The sequence below is a fragment of the Ischnura elegans genome, chromosome 1 (genome assembly GCF_921293095.1).
Source record: "Ischnura elegans chromosome 1, ioIscEleg1.1, whole genome shotgun sequence".
Classification (NCBI taxonomy): Eukaryota; Metazoa; Arthropoda; class Insecta; order Odonata; family Coenagrionidae; genus Ischnura; species Ischnura elegans.
Genome location: NC_060246.1, coordinates 51,748,238 through 51,767,298, shown reverse-complemented (window position 1 = coordinate 51,767,298; position 19,061 = coordinate 51,748,238). Strand labels below are relative to the sequence as shown.

At 37.5% G+C, this 19,061-nt stretch overlaps 1 protein-coding gene across 1 annotated transcript; it reads left to right on the top strand.

Moving 5' to 3' along the window:
* The first annotated feature begins 83 nt into the window (after window positions 1-83).
* LOC124160530 (vacuolar protein sorting-associated protein 72 homolog) lies at window positions 84-18,677 on the top strand. The gene is made up of 7 exons (XM_046536395.1): window positions 84-374; window positions 554-697; window positions 1,979-2,105; window positions 3,451-3,535; window positions 5,733-5,921; window positions 10,128-10,521; window positions 18,325-18,677. Exons 2-7 carry the CDS (start codon window positions 558-560, stop codon window positions 18,602-18,604), a joined length of 1,215 nt encoding a protein of 404 aa, XP_046392351.1. The 5' UTR covers window positions 84-374; window positions 554-557; the 3' UTR covers window positions 18,605-18,677.
* The last annotated feature ends 384 nt before the right edge of the window (window positions 18,678-19,061 follow it).

Below are 19,061 nucleotides of genomic sequence, written 5' to 3'. Positions count from 1 at the left end.
AATGTTGAGAGAGCAATCTAGAGGACTCTGGCGATGGATTGCGATTCGAGCCAGCTGTCGACCTGCGATATTTTCCTAATCACCAATTCGATTTTGTCAAACAGCTCGGTTGTTGTGGTTGTAGCGGGTTGCAGCAGGCGTTGCAGGGTTGCATGGGTTTACAGCCTTTTGGAACCATTTGGAACTCTCTTCCATACAGTTGGAGGCGTGCGGAGCAAGTGAAAGTGCTCGAAGCATTTGTCAATGTGTATGTTACCAACGGTACCGCTGAGTAAAGATAGGGCTTGTATTTACTCTGAGACTGGTGCTACTCAGAGCCTGGGTTGGCGATGTATGCATAGCGAGTGGGGATAGTGGAATCAAGTAGACTTTTTGTGAGTTTCTCATTCTTCTCCCTATGAAATAATCGATTCTTAAGAAACATTGTTTGTGATGGCATGCAGAACATTAAATCTTCCGTTTGATTTTCATTAATCTATCCTGATGAGTAAGGTCGTGACTACATTGATGGATTTCTTCGTAATTTTATATCTTTGTTTATTTATAATTTCAGTGATATGGCTTTGGCATCAGGAAGAGATCGTCGGAGCACTGCGGGTAACCGGCTGGCACGGCTGCTCAATGAAGAAGAAGAAGATGACTTTTATAAAACTACGTATGGGGGTTTTAGTGAAGCAGAAAATGATGACGATTATAAGTGTGTAACGATTTACTTAGCAATCTATCAATTGTTTGTAGTTTTATTCTAATTTTATATTTATGGATTACAAAAACACTGCTCATCATTTGTTATCTAAGTATTAATGTCTACCTATATAATCGTCGTATACATGAATGATTCCTGCACTATACTAGCTGTCATTCTTCACACACTTAACAAGCCCTCTCGTATTCTCTTTGTACTCGAGACCATAGAATTTACAACAACATTGAACATGTCTCTGAAAAAACTACTCCAGTCTCTTCTTCGTCAATGATATTATGACAACCTTATACTTGCGAAAATCCTTCACAAATCCTGTTGACCCAAAAACTACCCATACTAAAAACCCACAAACCTCACTTTCCACCACCTGCATCCCTAGGATGCAGGCTTCAGATAGAATGATTAAAAGCCTCTTTCCTCTTCAATCTAATAACCTCACTGTGGGAAACATCTTCACTAATTGCCCATCTTCAATTTTTCGATGGCCACCAAATCTGTCATCCATCCTTAATGACGAAACCTCGTAAGGCTCACATGTCAAACCAACACTTTAACTACCCAATGCAAACGATTTCATTACAAAACCTGTGCAATCCTCATAACCCAATCACTTCCTAAAGGATTTTTTGCTTTTCTACTTCCCTTCGCTCTATCCCCCTCTTGCACTACTACTAATGTAATCTACACCCTTTTATGCATTTCTGGCCATGCCCTCTACATTGGTATAGCCGCCACTTCACTTAACCTCCAGGTGAACAACCATTGTTCCATGTGCAGTCCTTCCTCCCCATCTGTCATATTTCCTGTCCCCACCCACACTTTTTCCCAATTTAGTTTTTGATGAATGTTGCCTCCCTCCCACCCTCCACCTCACTGCTAAAATTGAAAACCTTGGATAAATCATGCATACAGCTGCACCAAGTATTAAATCCTCCTGATCTTGACAGGGCTCACTAATCTCTAGGCCCCTCTCCTCCTTTCCCTTCCCATTCTCACCCTCTCCCTCCCACTTTCTTATCCTAATCTCCTCCGCCTCCTGTCATCCTTTCTATCCTCTCTTCTATCCTTCCCCAAGAAGATTGAGAAATAGTCGAAAATTAAAATCTACAAATGTGAGTGTTTTATTGTTAGTTTTAATTGTGTCTTTGTTTATGTGGCCTCCCTTGGCATTTATTGAAAGTTTTTATTTTTGCGTGATACACATAACACTGCCTCATTTCTAATATCATAAATTTAAAGTACATAACTGTATTACTCTTCAATTTACAACAGGTCTGAAGAAGAAGTTGAAGATGAGGTGGACTCAGATTTTAGCATTGAAGAAAACGATGAGCCAGTTTCTGACCAAGACGAAGAAGGAACTAAAAGAAAAAGACGTTTAGTTACCAAAGCTTACAAGGTATTGTTAATCAGCAGTGCTATCCTTTTCTATGGATATTCATGCAATAATATATGTATTACATACTTGTGTATGATCATACTTGTCAATGGCAACTTCATCTGTAAGTAAGTTTATGCATCGTTTGTGTAAACTTATGTACGTTAGTGCCTCCGCTTCAATCAAAATTAATATTCAAAAATCTTAAGAAGTGTCTCCACTAGAAAATATTGCTCATAGAATTTGACAATGTGTATGATACTACCGGTACAAATACTACTAAGAGCTAAAAATTTTAAATTTGAACTTCACTGGCATTACCCTTTTCTCCTAATATTGTATTGGAGTGTTGCTGACATAGCGTAAAAAGGGACAATGCTTACGAATGTGAAAATGGCAATTACAGCAGCATGTCTGACTCGTTGTGGGCAATGACAAAAACTTTGTAATGGTGATCACCTTATTTCTTCAGGGTTTCCTTCCGCATCAGCTTGTTTGTGGACAACAGTTTCGCTGGCTATCCTGCCAGCGTCTTCAAGTCGAAACTGTTGTCCACAAATAAGCTGACGCGGAAGGAAACCCTGAAGAAATGCAGAGATCAAGCCATCGCCGCAGAAACCTACGTTCTAACAGGTGATAACCTTAGTCTGTTTCAATATTTAATCTATTGGGAGAGAATTCATCCTTCTCTGTTACCTCTCTCTTGCACAGAAAGGAAACACTGAAATGAATTACACCCTTGGCTTAGTTATCCTCCAACCATTCCTTAAACTACGTGATGTCCCTGCATCCTTGTCAGTGAGTCATTTGAAGCAGACCAAGGGGAAGTAGTGGTACTAGTGTTTGTACATTTATTTACTGTTATGGTTTTACATAAGCAATGTGGTTGTAACAAACTCATAGAAAGTGGAGGCTCCTGGGATTCAAATTCTTCTCCCAGTAAGCTTAGAATATTTAGTTTTAAGTGTGATGAACACTATCCCTGAACCATGGTGAGTGTTCATCAGGATGGGGTACACTTATGTCTCTGACTGGTGTGTAAGTGTAGAGGAGTACACCTTCCACTAAAATACTATGCACATTGCCTCTCTTGAGTACTTTTAAAAAGGTATTTTCTTCCAAAAAAAAATGCAATTTTTACCATATTTTTAGAGGATTTTTTAAATTAATGTGTGTAAAATGTTTACATCTATACTTATCAAGGGCTTATCCAACAGTCTGAAATGTAAAGTTGGATCATCCATAATTCAGATGCTTCTGTTCATAAATCCCAGAAAAATTTGTTGTGGTTTTAAAGGACTTGGTGTGATGTATTTTTACCAGTTACCATTCACTCTATACTTCAAGGTTTTTTGATTTCTTAAAGGAACCATCCACTGCTCCAAAAGTAGAGAAACCAAAAGTGGGCAGACCACGAGGACCCAGAAAAAGGATATCATCTGAATATTATGGTAGGTCGTGGAATTTTTATGATGCATGCATTAGATGCTACTATATGTATGGTAATTCCTTATGCTTTGGTTTTTTGATAGTTGTCTGTGTCAAAGTTTTCCCATATTGGACATTTTCTTTGAGTACATATATGTATGTATGTAGGAGTGAGAAATGAGAAAGCAAGAATTCTGGATACACTCCATTTAATTCTCCAATGCTCCGTACATCACACATGTCTCTCTACTGCCATCATTGTGCCAACTTTCCTCCTCTCATGCCATCTGCCCTGAAATTCCCCAAAACCAGAAACCGGCAGTGTAAAGCACATGAAATATCTTCAGTTACACTCTCCAGGCTCTTTTTCAGTCCCACAACTCGGCCAACCTACATTCCATCCACCTTAAACAAAGTAAGATCTTCCTCTGAATTTCTGTCGCCACAGTTTAATTTTTTCTGCCACTGTGGAATTATTTCTTAGAGGCCTTGCTCCTCTATCTGTTATCCCCTTGGTTTCTGTCCTTTGGCTTCACTTCCATCACCCTACCCTAACTGTGTTCTCTTCGCTCCCACAAGAACCCTAACCTGTTTTCCTCTTGTACCTTGGCAATGGATTCCCTTGGCTATTGGTGAAGATCATCCCGCCTCTTCTTCCTCTGTGATTCTCCCTCAGCCTCTCACTAACAATCTCGTCCAGCTCAGTACCTTCTTGAATCCTCATTGGTGTTCCCACTAGAAACTATAAGAGTATTGCATCAATGGATCTGTGCTTTATGCTGTTGATGGCCCTCTGTACCCAGCTTACATCCTTGGTACGACTGCTGTGGATTATTTTCAGACATCTTGGCAAAGGCTGCTCCCTTGGTTGAGCTGACTCTCTCCACCTGCTGGGTGATACCTTGGGGAACACCTGTGGAAATACTTAAGTGCTTTATATTACCCTCCCCACAGTACTCCCCAGACTTCCCTGATGGAAAATGCCTTATTATAGTCTGTCACTATTCCTCTGGGATTCCCAGGTGCATGCTGATGCAGTTGTCAATTACCTCGGATGTTTCCAGTGTCTTGGTGGGAAACAGCCACTCAAACTTCGTAAATCCATCTCTGAGCCGTAAGATGGAATTGTAACCCTTATTTGTTGATTAAATTGGTCAAAAGTGATCAATATGTATGGTGTCGAAAGGAATGTCCTCCTTGGGTATCGGGTTGAGAAAACCCTCCCCTTTTCTGTTTCCTAGATGCTACTGTACAACGAACAATTCTGTATGCACTCTCCAATTTTGAGTGACTGGGTGCAATTACTCAACCAGTCTTCCATCTGATCTTCCACCTCAGCATGCTCTTTGGGCGATAATCTTCTGGGATTACAGCTGATTGGAGTCTCGTCTTTCAGGGAAATCTCCACTTTCCCTGGCACTTCTTCAGTTTTTCTGGATGGTAACTAGTGATAAGGTTTTCAACTGTGCTTCATAACGGTCAAGTGTCCTCATATTCTTTCATCATTCTCACTGTCAATCCATCAACAAACCACTAAACTTTCTGATGGTCAATTCTCTTTCTCACCCTTTCTCAACATCATGGTTGCATTATCCAAAAACTTATCCACAAGCACAACTCTGTGCAATAGGATTGTTCCTGGAGGCACAACAGAGATAAGTAACAGGAAGGGCACTCCATCCATCATACTAACCACTTTGAGTAAACCTAACATATTGATTATTCCTCCACCCACAGCCTTCAATATTTCCTCACTGGCCTCAAAATCTAAAGTCCTCTATTCGTTGTTCATTTCTCCCTCTATGATGCTGTATTTACTTCCAATGTCAATCAAGCATTTCACATTGAAGCCATTAATCTCAATTGATGTCACTCCATTTTTCCAGATACGCAATGAGACTCCTCACTGCTGGCTTCTCACATTTTTTCTCTCCTTGCGGCATTTGTTATTGTCCTGCAAACAGGCATTTTGCGGCAGTGTGTCACCTTGAAGCACCTAGTGCCCCTTTTCTTATAACAGCCTCTCTACCTCCTTTTGTCTCTCTATGACCTTTCCCAAGCTCTGCCTATGTTTTAGTGCTCTTTTTTAATGCATTCATGATGAAATTGTGAATGGTAGAAATTAATTTTTTCTTGTTTTAATTCACTCTTTCATTTGTGAATACATCAATTAGCATGAATGTTATCATATGAAAATGTATACATATTTTGGTTGAACAGAGAGGAAGTCGATCAGAAAATCAACAGCAGCAAAATCAGCAGAGACACAACGTTTAATCAAAGAGAGGACTGAGGGAAGAAGGAAGAGAAAAGTGCGACATTACCGGCCTGAGGACATGAGGAAACTCACTCAGGAAGAATTACTGGAGGAAGCACGAGTTACAGAGCAGGAGAATTTGAAATCCTTGGGTAAGTGTATGAAATAATCATTTGGTGGCTAAGTGGCTGCTTATACAACAAAATAGACAAATTTTTCCCTAATAAGACTGCAACTTCGTAAAATCTGATGGGAATGACCATAGAAGTATGCATTTTAGATTTTCAACCATTCTCCCCATAAAAGGTCATTGGGTTTGGGCAAAGGGTTGGCCTAGAGATGTCAAAGTTTTGGAGCCTCATTTTGAGCTATTTCTACAGCTGTTCTATTGAGACAAGTTTCCCTTGTGGTAGTATATTTTTCCAATCCCCCTACATAACAACCAACTAGGGATGTGCAAGTAGTATTTTTTTATATCAAGTGGAGTTGAAACTACTTGGAGTATAGACTTGAGTCAATTATGGCTATTTCTGGACAAGGCAGTATATCAATATATGCACCAAAATTCTCATATTTCCAATCCCGTAGTGAATTTTCTTTTCTGAACGCTTAGCCATTATGTACAGTGGAAGCCCAGTTTGGTGAGTATGACATTTTACAAGAATTGAATTTTAGTGAGTGATAGTCTTTGTATCGTCAAACGGCCTATGTTTTACGTGTAAAATAAATCGGATGTAACGAGGTCAAAAAGTTCCTTCCAAAGCGTAAGCTCAGTATTGCGACGGATATTTCTTGAGGGCAATGCACCGCTGAGCAAGCATTAAATATTATATTTTGTATTATCTCTTTATTGCTCAAAATGGACACTTACACCACTAAAACTCTAAAGACAAACAGAAGAAATAATCCTCCTCATGTCCTAAGCAAGGCTAAAAAGAGGCGAGTCAGTATACCTCTGATGGTGTATGATGTGCGGAAGTTCCAGGGCTGTGTTTGAACCCTTGTTTCAAATAATTTCACAACTATTAGTTAATTTTTGTAGCATTAACACTGAAGAAAATGTCAAAAAGATAAAATAGCTTTCATGTGTTTCATGCAAATTAATTTACTAGAAAATTTAATAATTTGGAAATGTCAAAATTAAAATTCAAAAACTTTAATTTACCCAAAATTTGATGTATCGGTAGTGGATGATGTCTGCAGAAATACATATTTATCTTATTTTATAATTCAATGGTATAAATTAATTCCTTCAACATTTCAGAAATTATTTCAAGCTTCTTAGTTGCTACGTAGAAATATGCTGTGCATCGTTCCTAATGTTTGTGTAACAGGTTGCATAAATATCTGGAGCATTTATCACACGGGCGCAGATGGCATCACTGTGATGCCATTGACAAATTCTTCAATAAATAGTCAAATGAATATACAAATTCTTTTTTTATTATTTTTTTTCATATCTTCGAAAAACAAAGTGAAAGCAGTGAAAAAAATTTTCCACCAATGCGATACAACTCTAAGAATATGTTATGTATGAAAGGGTTAAAGAGTTCCATTATCACATTTGAAAGGAATTAACCTATTGTAATAATTCACAAATTAATTTAAATATCTACATCGATGAATTATCGTAACTATCCATTCGGCAAAATATCTCTCTTAATTTATCATTTCTGTCGGACCCGGAAATGTAGAGGGATTCTAACATGTGTAGATGTTCTCCGTAACGCTCTTAAATTTATCTATTCTCAATTGCTCAAGCAATTTATTCGAAGCATGCAGCCTCCAAGTCTCTAATGGCTCCCGGCCTTAATCGCCTAACGTCTTTGTAATACCTTTTTTTACGTCTGTAGCTATTTTTTACAAATCGCACAGCACTTTGTATTATATTCAGTTCATGGATATTTTGTTCTCTCTACGCCGTATCCCATATGGTTTCTGCATATTCAAGGTATGGTCGAATGAGTGCAAAATAGCACCTTTCTTTTACTTTCTCATTGGAAATCCAAAATAGGGAATAGTGGAATAATAATTTTATGAACTATACTAGTGATGGCATAAACGACTCTTTTTATGGAGCTGCCTCACCACTCATAGCACACTCCTGAGAGCCGCTCGCACAGTGTGACTCAGCAAAGCATTTCTGGGTTGAGGGGAGGGGGAAGAAGGGAAGGTGGTGAGAGGGGGATTTCTGAACGAATTTAAAATGGAACATTTCCTAGATCACAACTTGAAAACTTGTATTCCAATCAATCACGTATTGCATACTCACAATGTTTAGCAGGTGATATATCTGAGGAACCATTTCTGCCGATACGTTACATCTTTCATAGAAGATAGAAAATGTATTCAGTCTCCTGTGCTTCGAGATGAAGGCAATTTAAAACATTCTGTTGCTACAAAATATTCTCTCTGAAACTACATGATCATGTTAACTTCAAATTTCATTTTTGTTTTGTATTATTTTCATAAATTTGCCATTGCCGAAAACTTTTACATCAGCATCTTCCACCATTTTTCCGTCACGTTGCATGAACATACATGAGAGAGAATTACGATAAGGTTCATGAGAGATTCTTTAGAGTAATACCCAGAAAATGAATCAGGAGAAACTTTCGAGCGGCATGAAATGGTGACCAGTGTGCTTTCAGCAAAAAGTACCATGTGCTCCCTTTCACCCGCCACGCGTGCAATGGGTCTAACACGGAAAATGTTTGTGGAAGGAGTCATGTGCGCACTGAGTCCGAGTTCTGCTGCTCACGACTCCAACACGCACAGTGTGCGTGAAAGAGGTCGTGTGCCAATGGAGTCCGACTCCCACCGCACACAACTCCAACGTGCACATTGTGCGCTGAGTGAGTCATGAGCACCGGGAGTCTTCACTTAGCCTCGCACAATTCCAGTGCACATTGTGGGCTTGGGGAGTTGTGTGCGCATTTAAAGACATCATGCTGAGCAAATGCCTTTGGACATACTATCATTTAATATCAGGCATATTATATAATTTATATTTTGAACTGCACACAAAATAGTTCCAGAAAATCGTATTTCAGAATAAAATATTTGGAATGAAGGAGTGATGAATTGTTTAAAGATAATCCTCCTCTTATTGTTATTCGTATGGCCTTTTACAAATTTTATTAGTATTTTACAGTCATTTTACAGTTGATTTATCCAGTCATAAAACTTATTCACAAAGTTAAGCTTAATTTTATCCACATCACAGCTTAAATTGCTTGTATTTCCTCTATCCCTGTGGCTTCCACCTTGTAGTCTGCTCTGTTCCTATGCTAAATTTGAGTGAAGGTTTCTCTAGCAATCACATACCTTTCGAACTTACAATTAGAGCAACCAGGTAGCATCAACAGAAATAGCAACTTCCATGTTTGGCCAACAGATGCTATCAGGAGACTGCCCATTTTTTTATTTATAAACAATTTAATGCGAAAGCAGTTGAACACTTAGTAAAGCTTTGAAAGGATGAAAAGCAATTTAGTCGGATGTAGACTAGTTATTTATGTACTGTATTTTGCAGATGTCAGCTACTGTCCTATGAACAAATTTGAAAGTAATTTATAAGAAAGAATTAATAAAAATGCTGGCTACAATAGAAGTAGTAACAATCGGAAGAGGCTATGTAAAATGACCTTTTGCATCTAAGCACTCTTAAAAAACAATTCGCTACCACTGTAGTAATGATGAATTGGTGTAATTAAAACACTCCCTAAATTTTCTGTGGGGGTTTTCCCTCTGGGTACAGTCATTCTTTCAAAGCTTATCTAATTTAACTCTAAAGTTTTTGAAAATTATTTGAAGTTTATGGTCATTCTGCAGTACCAATTTCATATAACTAATGTGACTTGTCTTCAGTTAATACTATTCAGATTATTCTAACAGAATAATAATATATAGGTAAATCAATAACTAACAACTCAAATCAGAATGGTGACATGCCTAAAAATTATTTGTATCATGTGTAGTAACAAACTTTTTATGCTTCGGTTTTTTTGATGGTATAACATGCGAGTTGTAATCTATATTTTCCACAAGATTAAACAAGCATTGCCAAGAGTTACTATTTAAAAATTCTTAATTTAATATTTAATTTCCAGAAAGTATAGCTTGATTCCACTTTTTGTATCATCTTTATAATTATAATCAGAAGTGCTTATTTTGGGATTATTTATGAAAAAGACATTTCCTTTGTTTCGTGGTGGATCCCCATAAGGTCTACTTTTTTACTGTAATTTTTTTAATTCGATGTATGCATGGTTATAGGTAATGAAAAACCATTGCCAATGTAAAATAATGTGTCAACTTTTCATAAGTTCGAAACTAATAGATTGTATTGGTTTCAGAAAAATATCAAAAATTAGAACTAGAAAAGAAGAAGACAAGATCGGTGAAGAAGACATATTTTGGTCCAATTATTAGGTACCATTCCATGTCAATGCCCCTTGTAGATGAATCCCTGCCTGTTGAGAAGATCAGTGTTGATGAAGAGGATAAGGGTCCAGATGAAAATGAAGAGGATTCAAAAGCAGATTCTGCAAAGTCCTGTGATAATCTCAAGCAAGCAAATGAAGAGTTGAAAGATTCTAATTCAAAAGAGACCGATTCTAAAGATCAGGACAAGTTAGGAGCTCGTTGTGAAAGAACATTTATTACCTTTATGGATGAACAAGTCTTTCATGATATATTCCCTCAGAAAATGCCGAAGTCACCAACAAAGGCATTTTGCCCTCTAACAAGGTATGTAAATGTGCATGTGAGTGTGATTCTTCCTGAAAATGGTCCTCATAAATGTTCAGTGAGAATCAGGATCAACATATATCCTAGTACACAAAGTATAGATAATGCAATCCTCCCAGTTTGAGTTAATACTTTTTCCTGCTGTTGGAGCCAGTTTTCACGTAACTATGTACCATGTTTTGGGTAAAATTATAACATATTATTCATTTGATCATGAACAAAACTCTGGTAACAAGTGCAAGTATTATTTTCTCGTGTGTCTTATGGTATGATATGCATTACATCAGTTTTCTGCCAAATTAATGCATATTCCAGCCTTCATCAACATTTTGTATGCTTATATAATAACAGTGGAAGCTGAGTTTGCTAGAGATCAAAATCCCTAGAAAATGTCTTGCTATGTAAGGTGCTCATTAGGGTGGTCCCTATTTTTAAAGTTCTCGAATTTCTTTTGGGACGCCCAGTTTTGTTCCATTTGGTGATAAAATAAATCATGAAAATTATTTTTGCAATAGGATACCGGGAAAATGTGCTGCATTGCACTTTTGTTTTGTTTTTTTTTATATTGAAAATTTTGGTATTTTTTGGTGTTTTTCAGACAACTGAAGATCATGTCACGGATTATTCTACCACTTCTTCTATAACAACTTGTTAGACATTTTCAGAGAATAACCTCAAATTTCTTTCATTTCTGCCATTCGATTCCTGGTACATCGCATTGAGAGTGAGCGCATGCCATCTCAGACAATTTGGGTGGCACGTGGGTTGCATACTCTCAATATTTGTTGATTATTCTCACTCATCGTTAAAGCATAAAATTCTTCACATAAACTTTAAACTTCATCATTATAACATTGAATACTATATTTATCACTGTTTATTGCATAAATGGGCTTAGTAGTAGAGGTTTATACTCCATATCTAAATCTTATGGTGGGGTTAGTTGAGAGTCCCAAAAGAAATTTGATAAAATTAAAAATGAAGATCGCCCTAGTGCTCATTATGTCCCTGAGTGAAGAAGGAAGCCCCTCAATTACCATTTTCACCTTTAATTACCAGTTTTATATCTTGTGAGAGATAACACGTTTTGGGAATATTGTTGCTGCTGTCTGGAATTACTGCTCCTAAGTTTACTGAGTACATACTACATTACTAACTATTACTGTGTATGTATGCAAACTGCTAGGAAGAGCACGGAGTGAAGTCATTTGCATAATTGCAATGAAGATTTTATACTTAATGAATTATGAAAGATTTGAAACTTTCAAATTCTCATGCAGGAAAACCAACTGTTCTATAGAGCGTTCCATATTTTGTTGACAGTACGGGCATTATGGAGAACAGTGTTGCCAAGCTTCCACTCCTCCGGCAGGCATCCTGACAGCGTATGCAACCACACATAGTAGAGCTCAAAATGCTATTGTTCAAAAAGGAGTTTGGGATCGCACGAAAGACGGCGTAATTTAAGAAATTTTTTAGTGTGAACTAAAATAGAATTGCTGCAATATAAATGGTAAAGTCTACAGGCATCCCTTACATTAATTTTCGAATGCGAGCGCAATTAAGTAGATATTTGCTCGTATACCCAATGGCAGAAAAAATATCGAATAGTTCTCGAGTTTTTTAGGTGCTAAACAAAACAAAAAGACCCATTTTTATCATTCCCCGAAGGAATTTTCATAAATTCCTGTAGAAAAATCACTTATAAATCCCAAGTAACCGATCAACGTGAAAATTTGCAGTTCTAGCGATGGAAGTGGTTGCGCTCACTCCTGTACGATACAGCTTGTTACACAGCATACACACCCGAATACCAACTTTCAACTATTTAAAAATCGCATCCTTAAGTTTGGACTTTTCCATCTGTGGAATTAAAAGAAAATGAAGTCCGAGCAGAAATCTTTATTGCGGAAAAGAATTGCTTAGTACCCACGTAAAGGCATTGAAATTTTGAGTGTTGGCAATGAACACTGCGAAAAAGTGAAGAAAAAGTTGACAAACGATATTAATTGCGTACATGTTTCTGGTGACTGGGTTACAGTGTTGTATTTTGCAAAGATTTTAAGCTGCATTTTCTTGTTCTCTCATATTGTGTGCCAATGTAAATGAATCCTGCGTTATTGAAAGCTTTTCCCCACTAACTTTGTTGCAATTTAATGACAGAGTGGACTGAATGAAAGTTCACTTTTAATTAGCTTCACGCATTAGAAATACCCTTCGATGTTTCCAGAGAAGCAAATATTCAAACGATGATATTTTCACATCAATTTATTAAGATATGAGAGAATGAAAGTATGTTTGCGTGCGTGAAAGATTGAGTGTATGTGAGTGTGATGTATCTAAGAATATAGTGATAATTGTTTGCTTTTATTTGCTCGTAATCCTCGACACCCCTCCTACGTGTATTAACTGTGACAGTGAAACCACCATATTCATCAATCAACGTAATATATAAAAGGCAGAAGAGATAATGATTAACCTTAGATCGCAGTATAACATAATGAATCAATTTAACTATTCAGTTTAGTAATGTAGCGTTGAGATACCATACTTTCCCGAATCCAGTCGATCGGTCAATTCAGGAAATAATATTACGCATTTTGATTGGCAATGCTCAAGAAGCAAGTCTCAATTTATATTAATGTTTATTGATTTTGTATCTAAGAACGTAAGAATACGGGGAAGAGTTCATGAACATCGCAGTGAATTGAATGAAACTTCACCAAGAATTTACCAGGCATTTCTCCGCTGAGAATTCACCCCACCAATCGAAATCTCTGAAGCACTGACACAGAATGTTCGACTTACGTAAATTTTGACTTACGCAGGGTCTGCGAGGACACATCTTTTACGTAACTTGGGGGATGCCTGTATTGTTATTTTATGTATGTACTACTTCAATGCACAAGCTGAATAATGGATAATAAGTAATCTAAAAAATAACAATAAAGTGAGGGATATTAAAATTTATCGCCACTTTTGGATGTGGCAAAATTTCTATTCCTTTCGTATTATGCAATACTTTTTGGCTCTGGCTAGTATTACATAAAAGGCAATGTTGTATAAGGCAACGATGGTTATATCAGATGGATAATTGGCTTTTCAATGGTATCATGAAAATTTACTGTAAGCGAAACGTCTATTTCCACAGACATAAGCTGTAACACTTGGTGACCTTATTGATACCTTGCTTATAAGCATTCATTCGTGCCTTAATTTTTGGAGAGCATCAATAAAAACTCGAGGATAAATCTTATAGACCATCAGGAATAAGTAGTAGCTGATTCTTTTTACTATTCTTCTCCTTTACTCCAAAGATAAACCATGGAACGTCCAACTTGAAAAACTATCCATAATCTATTTGAAATTTTCTCTTATATCAGTGCGGATCCAAACATTATCGACTCGTGAAAGGAGATAAAATGCAATAACCTCGATGGAAACGAAACGATAATAAATGTATGCGTAAATATGTTAGTAAAATAATCCACTACCACCAGAATTATTTTCACCGTGCAAAATTTTAGGACTAGGTAACTAAAGAACATTACTGATAACATTCAATACAAGTATTTTAACTCATTACCTGCACACGCACCTATTAGGGCTAGTGCTCATGTTTTTTAATTAAGCTTAGTTCTCTTCTTCAATTTATTGGCCAGCGTTTTCATGGAATTTGTGACGCAGATAAATCATGAATAGCAATAATCTTTCAAATCTCAATAAATACTACTTGCCTATGAATTAATGGTTCATGAGCATCGTAATCAACAGAAACACAAAAAATGTAATAAATTGTAACAGTCCCTCCATACCTTCTCGTTTGGGAGTTCGACAGACTTTACTCTCCCTCCATGCAGCAGGATGTGCTTGGCTGTGGCCGTGGCCCCTCTGTTGAAGACGATGTCAGACGAACAGCAACTCCTCTATATCATCCTGCAAATTTTCTGCATGCCACATGTCTTTTTCCACGTTCTTGACGTGCTCAACATATTTTTTTCAGTTCTCCGAAGGAATAGTATCAAAGCTTTCTACTATCAGTTTCTCCACTTCAGTCTTCTTGAGCGTTGAATTCTGCATGCCGACGTAATGTTTCTCTTGAGCCCAAACCTTCTCAATATGATCTAATTGGCAAATGTAACGTGGTAACCTTAGAACTGCACCGCCGTGTTCCCTTGCTAATTCATGAATCTTAAATTTTTCAAATTTTTCCCATACTTAGTTCACTGTAGATAAAAGATCTCATTTCAAGCTGTCATCATCAAAGCTCATTTTTTTACCAGCCAGCCATTCCTTAATGTTCCCTTTCCTCCAGCTTGTAGTAGGCAAGGATTCCAATTTCCTTCAGTGATAAGAGGCATACTCTACCACTATAATTGATCCTTCAGGTAGGTTTGCAAGAAGTGAGTGCTCAAACCATCTCTCGTTACACTCACCATCCACTACGTCATGCTCATCCATTGAGTTCTTTTTGCACAGAAACGCATACGATACTCCTTTTATGAACCCTTTTTCCGTCCCTGTGTGTATAATTACAAATCCTCCTATTCGGGAAGTGGGGGCCTTAAGCCCAGTACTTGGTCCAGCAAGGAAGGCTTGACGTGGAGATTCTATTTGTTTGTCTCGGCAAGTCATGTTCACTGTTTGTCCAACATTAATCCAAGTTTCGTCTGTGAATACAATCGTCCTTTGTTCGCAACGAATTTTTTAGCTGCCTTAAATAATTGTGCCGCCAACGAATAGTATCATCCTTTTCCATAAGGATGATTCTTTTCCCCCTGCATTCGTACACGAAGCCTATGTCCAAAATAAAACGATATAGTGTAGTCCTATTTTAATCTGGGAGATCACTATCCACATTTACGGAGCTTAAGATGGATTTTAAAGTCTGTGGAATATTTTTCACCAAGGATTCATGTACCTTCCTTCAAATTCCAGATCTCAAAAAATCGTTGAAAATCACTGCTCTCGAATTTTTGTAAGATACTCTTATACAGTCTAATTTCTTTAGTTTCTGAAGGAGTTACCAATGGACCACGGAAGTTTTCCTTTCTCACCCTGCAAACACTGGACTCTGAGCACTCAGTAGCCTTCGATGTTTCTCGGCAGGCCTCACTAATGCTGAGAGATTTCCTGAAGCACGAGAAGACTATGAGCACCAACTGTCCTCTTCTTTGCATTGGATTATGGTGATTGGCGCGTTACAGCAGAGATAAGTGTAAAGCACTCTTCACAGCTCTCAAATTCAGCAGACCACACAACACTATTTCACTCCAAAAAATGCAACGACAAACTGAACGCCATCGTAAATTCTTCCCCGGCCCCTTCGGCTGGGGTCGCCTCTGGTGCAGATGTTTAATGGTTCCCTATGAACGGAACTTGAGGAAAAACCCAAGACCCCTTGTGTAAAAGGCATGCACTGGAAGGGGTAGTGTTCCGCACAGATTATTAGATATTCTCTTTCTTGGTTTCTGCAGCGGGACCAAAAACACCCAAGGCGAAATTTGCGTCTTTTTTCCTAGCCATTAAAATTTTCTTGCTTTCGTGTATCAATGTATTGAAGGAAAAACAATGCTGTTACGACGTATGAGTATTCTCTGTTCAGGATATCAAACAAATAGATATATATTTCATAGTATGCATTGACAAAAAGCTCCTTTTCCACCTGAGAATTTTCCCTCTGCGTGCAAGAAAAAGCAGGAATCCTGACCCACCGGTGCCGTAATATTTTTTCTCAAGATCAGAACCTTGTACCTCCCTTCAGAATTGATGTAAGCCAATGATTTTTTCACTAAAAATAACTTTATAGTTTTCTTCCAATTTGATACCCAGCATATGGGGACCTATGACATAAGAAATGTAAGTTAGTAACCGACTACTTTTTACCTTGCAAAAATCAAAATTTTCTTGTCCTAAAGGGTGTTACGTCGGCATAACATTTTAACTCAATAATTGTAAAATAGGTGAAGACCATCAAAGAGAAAAAATGTATGAAGAATTTTGTGCAGAAGATTCTATTCAATACAGACAATGCAAGCGGCAACAATTGCAAGAAGAAGATAAATCTAAAAAATACACGTTTCTAACGGGAATTTAAGGAAATGTTCTATATAGCTTTTGTTATAATTGTTATCCTAAAACTATTGGCACCAATGAATGCAGCATCTCTTTCTACATTAGTATGCAATTTGTAATCAGTGCATAGTGTAACATTAGTTTTCGTGTTCTTATCGACAACACCGCGCTCCCGGCCTTATGGAGATTAATATGGGAAACGATTCTCCATAAGTGCCCATACTGTCAACTCAATGTGGAACGCTCTATACTTTTTCAGGCAGCAGGTTTTATTGTCTCCATGTTACAGTATTGAGGTATTACTGCCTGCAGAAAATTGTCTATCGCTACTCACTTGTGTGCCTGGAATGGACAAGTTCTTTTTTTGCCAAAGTTGCAAGATTTTGGAACCTTGTGAATTTTTATTAAATATTATATCTGCGATTTTTATGGATCTTGAATCTTTGAATTCGTGTTGAATTTAAGTGGACGAAGCTGGCAAACTAAAGCAATGTGCTTTGTCGACCAAAATAAACCTTTTTTTTTTACTTCGTTAAATCAAACCTTAGAAACCCTTATTTTGTATTTTCAAGAAGGAAACTAAACATCAACAAAGTAATAGACAGCAATTATCATTGGACGTATGCAGTTCTCAAATAGGCTAAAAAATGGCACCACTTGTGTTGTCACTCATAGAGAAAAAAGTCTAAAAGTTACAATTTTTTTTTCACTGAAATCATAATAATTTTTACCTATTCTCTAGGTGTTTGAGCAAAGAAAGTAGGTTAGGGCATAGAAGTATCGCATGAGAAATTATGAGTTGGTACAGTGGTTCACTCGGAATATGTCAGCAGGTTGGAAGAGGGTCGGGTCGGATACGCCCTGAAAAGAAAGGTGCATTACAGTAAAACTTTGATTTTATGCCGTTGGAGGGACTGAAATATGGGCACTGTGTAAAATCAAGAGTTGGTATTGAGGAGGAGTATAGTTTTCAGGATAACACTTGCTCATAATTTTTAGAATGCAGAGTCATATACTTTTGTAAAGTTCTTATTTAAGCCAGAAACGGAACCGGAAAAAGTCTCATAGGTGAGGTTTTACGGTTTTAGTACAGTCATCCTAATTAACCCCATTAACAGGGAGCAAAATTTCGCTAATACATCACAAAGGCTTTTCACCCTGTGGGCCTGGGTTCAAGTCCTGGCAATTGAAGAAACTTATCAGAGATGGCCCTATCCCTACTTGAGTGTAATGTGGAGGGCACTTCCAGTGCACCATTCTGTCCAGCAGAATGGACATTAAGTCCTGGTCCCTTTGGAGCCTATCATTACATGTCGATACAGCGCGATGTCATTTCAACCGTTCCTGTATTCATTTTTGCAACTCATTGAGACGAATAAATAACCTAACTTCATATTGCTCCAGTCCGAATTTTCAAAACAAGTCGTAAGACATCTGCGTAAAATCAAGATTAGCAGCCTCTTTGGGGCTGGGGTTAAGCTGCGCAAAATCGAAAAACTGCGTAAAATCAAGAAAAGATGTAAAATCGAAGTTTCACCATTGCAATTCCCTATGCTTTCCGGCCGGACCTGAGGGTCGCTGCGTAAAAACGAGACTTGATGTAAAATCAAAGTGCATAAAATCGAAGTTTTACTGTTCATTCTTGTTCTACCATTCCCTCTTTGATTTGGTTTATTGCCATAATTCATATTTTTGAGTATCTCACTGATTGTTAATTTTAATTTTCAGGCTTCCTGCCAGGTACTTTGACCCTGTTACAGAGTTGCCATATTGTAATCTTCAGTCATTCAGAATACTACGCGAGGCATATTACCAACAGCTTGAGGGGAAAGGAGATCGTAGCAACCCTGAAGTTGCCCGTTGGATAGAATGGCGACGTCGTCAGAAAGAGCTTAAGGCAGCAATTGCTGCAGCTGCTCAGAATTTACAAGTAAAGCAGAATTTTAAGGCTGATAAAACCTCTACTCCTGCAACTCGTGGCCTTGTAACTCCTATTACCTTATCTTAAATCAATGTTTATCTGTATTTTAATTTTTATACTTTTTTCTTTTTTTGCATTAAAAATAAAGTATGTGACCTGATTTGGTGTTGTTTCTATAAACCTCAGCAATCATTGTGGGAGAATATTTTGATTTTGACTAAGATAATAAGAGAGAAGGATCAGATCAGAAGTTTGCTTATGTGGTGCAGTCAATTTGCACATTTAGCAACTCTTCATGAACAATATTTTTGTGGAGTTACAAAGCACCTGTTATACATCTTTTGGAAGACAATGCTGTGCGGAAGCTAATAAAATGATCTCTTATTTACAAAAATTCATTTTTAAATTCACACTAATCAGGAAATTATCCACAGTCATATTGTTAGTTCCTCAGAGGCACTCTTCAACATCAAAACAAATTGACAGGAAAAAGTCTGGATGAACTACGTGGACTAATATTTAATTTAGGAATAACATTCCCTTT